The sequence below is a fragment of the Numida meleagris genome, unplaced genomic scaffold, assembly GCF_002078875.1.
Source record: "Numida meleagris isolate 19003 breed g44 Domestic line unplaced genomic scaffold, NumMel1.0 unplaced_Scaffold1360, whole genome shotgun sequence".
Classification (NCBI taxonomy): domain Eukaryota; kingdom Metazoa; phylum Chordata; class Aves; order Galliformes; family Numididae; genus Numida; species Numida meleagris.
The window spans coordinates 1-3823 of record NW_018363148.1 but is presented as its reverse complement, the minus strand read 5'-3'; the positions used below and the strand labels follow the sequence as shown (position 1 = coordinate 3823).

General features: G+C 72.9%; 1 protein-coding gene across 1 annotated transcript; it reads right to left on the bottom strand.

Annotated features, from left to right (window-relative positions):
* Nucleotides 1-52: 52 nt before the first annotated feature.
* On the bottom strand, nt 53-3722 carry LOC110390570 (carnosine synthase 1-like; the record flags this gene model as incomplete). Its single annotated transcript, XM_021381957.1, is given in 7 exon segments — nt 53-178; nt 442-582; nt 834-1790; nt 2315-2586; nt 2676-2907; nt 3186-3271; nt 3538-3722. Coding segments are annotated over 7 exon segments (1999 nt in total), but the record flags the coding sequence as incomplete, so codon positions are not given.
* Between the last annotated feature and the right edge of the window lie 101 nt (nt 3723-3823).

Below are 3823 nucleotides of genomic sequence, written 5' to 3'. Positions count from 1 at the left end.
GCCTGGGCTCGGTGCCAGCTCCCGGACAAAGCGTCCCCTTGTCCCCGTGGGGTCACGCGGCGGCGGTGGGCACAGCGCTGCCACGCTGAGCGCCCGGCACCACCGAGCCCCGGCCGGGAAGGGGCCCCCCGCCCGCGAGCCCCGGGCCGCCGCTCACCATCCTGCGGGCGTCGGAGGGCTGCAAGAGACGGGAGGAGCGGCGCGGTCAGGGGGGCTCGGCCCCCCCGGTCCCCCCCAGCCCCGTGCCGCGGTGCCCCCCGGAGGGAAACTGAGGCACGCGCGGCCCCACGGAGACGGCCCCGCGGGGACGAGCCGCGCCCCGCGGTCACGCGTGGCCGCTGGCAGTGGGATAGCCCCCGTGGCCCGGCTTAGCGGCACAGAGCCCCATTGTCCCCGGCTTCCACCCGCCCGTCCCCGGAGCCGCGCGGTGCCGCGCCGCACGTCCCCCGGCTTAGCGCGACGGCTGCCCGCGGTGTCACCGCCGGACACGCGTGGCGCGGCGCACGCGACCACCCACGGACACGCGTGCTCGGCCGCCGCCAGCACCCACCGGCGGTCGCTGTCGCTGTCGCTGTCGCGAGGCTGCGGCGGTGCCCGCGGAGCTCACGCCCGTTGTGCGCCTCGGGAGCCAGAGGGGCGTCCCCGGGGGAGGGCGCGGGGCGGGGCGGGGAGGGAGGGGAACGGGGTCGGGGGATGCGTGGGGTGCGGAAAGGATGGGGACGCGGAGATACGGGGCCGCGAGGATGCGGGGGCACGAGCACGTGGGGACACGGGAATAGGGGGCGTGGAGCGACGGGGAGATGGAGCCGGGGGACGCGGGGAGAAAGGTTTACGGGGCTAGGGGAATTTGGGGACGCGGGGTTACGCGGAGACAGGGGTATGGGGGGACGCGGCGAGAGGCGGACGGGAGATTCGACGGCGTGGGACGCGGAGACGTGGGGGTACGGCAGCGCGGGGGGGGGATACGGGACACAGGGCTGCACATACCCGGGGACACGGGGACGCAGGACACGCGCAGCGGGGCACGCAGCCGGCACCGGAGCCGGGGCCAGTTGCTGGGGTCGGGCGGGGACATCGGCGCAGCTGACACCGCGGGGCTGAAATGTCACCAGCGGGGCCACGGGCACCGGGCCAGGGCCCGGCGGCACCGCACGGCTCGGGTGGCACGTAGAGAGGAGGGGGTGGGGGGGGGAGGGTGACACCGACGGCACGGGCGCGCAAATGGCAGGGGTGGCACAGGTGGCACTGACGGCACGCGTGACGCAGCTGGCACGGGTGGCACCGAGGCCGCCGGCGCTGCAAACGACGGCGTCGCTGCCACTCGCGGCCCTCCCGATCCCCGGGGAGGCGCTCACGCGTGTCCCCGCGCCGCGGGGGTAACGACGGCCTCCGGGCAACGACCGGCCCCGCCCGACCGCCCCGGTAGCGCCTCGTGGGAGCGCGGGGCCCCGACGCGCCTCCGCGGCCTCCGCTCCGGCAGGGGGCGCTCTCCCCGCTCGCCGCTCGNAGCGCTGCAGGTGCTGGTGGGTGCGGCTCTTCTGCTTTGCCAGGCGCACGGCGGCGGGTGGGCAGCCGGGCAAGCCCAGCCGCTGACACAGCAGCGCTGTCAGCACCACGCAGTCGTCCCAGTAGGAGAGGCAGGCGTCGGGCCGCAGCCCGCGGGCACGCAGCATCTCCAGCACGTGCTCGGCGTGCTCCTCGTCCCGACGGTGCTCCCGGCTGTCGTAGGGCAGGAAGGTCTCCACCAGCCCCGCCGCGAAGTGCTCGGGGTCCGACTCTACCAGGTGGATCTGCGGCACCAAGCCGGTGGCACCACGGGGCGATGGGACGCAGGGTGCCCACCCCGTGGCGACGCTAGCCGGTGTTCACTCCGAAGCCTACTGACAGCCATGGCCACGCCGGCCAGTGTTCACTCTGAAGCCTACTGATGGCTCCATCACCTCACCCCCAGTCCGTACTCACAGGCTCCCACCAAGATGAAGCCTGTCCCTGTCCAAGCCTGTCTCCGTCCTCACCAGCTCTTGATCGTCCATGTCCTCATCCCTGGCCCTAAGTCCCCTGTCCCCATCCCCAGTGCAGTTCCCACACACCCAGGCTGTCCTCAGCCCTATCCCTCATCTCTGTCCCCATTCCTGGCACAACCAGGCCCCCACGGTCCCCATCCTAGGCTCCCCGACCCCAGCCATTACAGGTCCCCCTCGTTCATCCCCACTGCGGTTCCCTAGCAGGCTGCTTCACGTTTACTCTGAAGCCTAGTGACAGCTGCAGCTCCCAGCCTTCATTCTGAAGCCTCCCGCTGGCTCCGTCCGCTCACCCGCAGGCCGTACTCGCGCGCTGCCTCCCAGACGAAGCTCTTGCTGACTCCGCCGGCCCCGATCAGCAGGATGTCCTTGCCTTCGACTAGGTGGCACTGCGCCCGGTGCAGCAGGCACTCGGCCAGCAGCCGCGGCACGTCTCCGGCAGGCTGCCCCACATCGTGCCCCATGCCCTCAGCCAGCAGGCACGTCTCCAGGCAGCGCAGGCAGTTGGCCGAGAGGGCCATCAGCTCCAGGGTGTCGTCCACGCACGCCAACAGGAAATCCACACCTTGGGGACGCAGCGGGGACGGCGCTCAGTGCCACGAGGCCACCGGCCCCGCTCGCCCCTAAGGGAGCAGCCCCGGGGTCAGAGCTCACCGAGGACGTCGGTGTGGGCACGGGCACCACCACGCTGAGCGGGGCTCAGCTCGCCTTCTGCAGCCAGGAGCGCAGCCATGGCGGCCTCGGCGGCCTCCCGCAGCCGCCCCGCCAGTGCCTGCCGTTGTGCCGCATCTGCCAGGCCCCACTGCCGCAGGCTGGAGTCCAGGCCCAAGGGCAGCGCCGAACCATGCCGCACTGGCACCTCTGCCCGCCCCACAGTGCAGGCCACCTGTGGGGTCACGCCGCCAAGGGGACACGGGGTGACACCGGGATGCGGGTGGGTGTCCCCGTGGCAGGGATGTGGGCTGCCAACACCCGGGGCACGGGGACGCACGGGGCCGTGTGCTGGCACCCGGAGCCCGGGGTGGGGGGGGGGGGGGGGGGGGTGAATGCTCACAGCCACACCCAGCCACACCCAGACCAAAGGGAGGGGCTCCAGGAAAGGGGAAGGGGCTTCTGACCCCCCCCACGGGTGTAGCCCCGCTGGCCCCGTCCCCCAGACCGTACCTGGCAGAGCTGGGGCCGGTCTCCCCAGGACCGGCAGACGACGGTGCAGATGCGCAGGGCCATGGGCAGCCGCGGGGCTGCGCTGCCTGGGGGGCGAGGGACAGGGCAGGGACAGCAGCACCCCACCCGCAGCCCCCAGCTCACCCTGCGGTGCCCCAGCCCCAGGGAACGGCCAAGGACAGTCCACCCAGCGCCGTACTCACCCCAAGCCCAGGGGACGGAAGGGGCAGGAGGTCACCTTCCCCCCACCCTTAGGGACCGAGTGCAAGGCGGCCACCCCCCACCCAGGGGTGGACGTGAGGGAGCTCCCGGAGGCCCTTCCTGGGCGCTAGGTACCCGAGGGGGGTCTTACGTGGGGGCAGCGTGGGCAGGCGGGCGGTGGGCACCAGGGCTTCCAGCAGGACGCTCTCCTCCTCCCGCAGCCCCTTCAGCAGGGTTGCCACCGCCTGCACCACCGCCTCGCCCTCCACCTTCCTGTGGGTGCTGCGGGCGTCCGTTCCACGCCACCGCCACCCTGACAGCCGCACGGCCACCTGCATGCAGGGCAGTGTCACCCCGTGCCACCCTTTCACGGCAACCCCTCAATTCACCCCACTACACGCCACCCCATCCCATGCAGCACCGTGTCATCCCGTCCC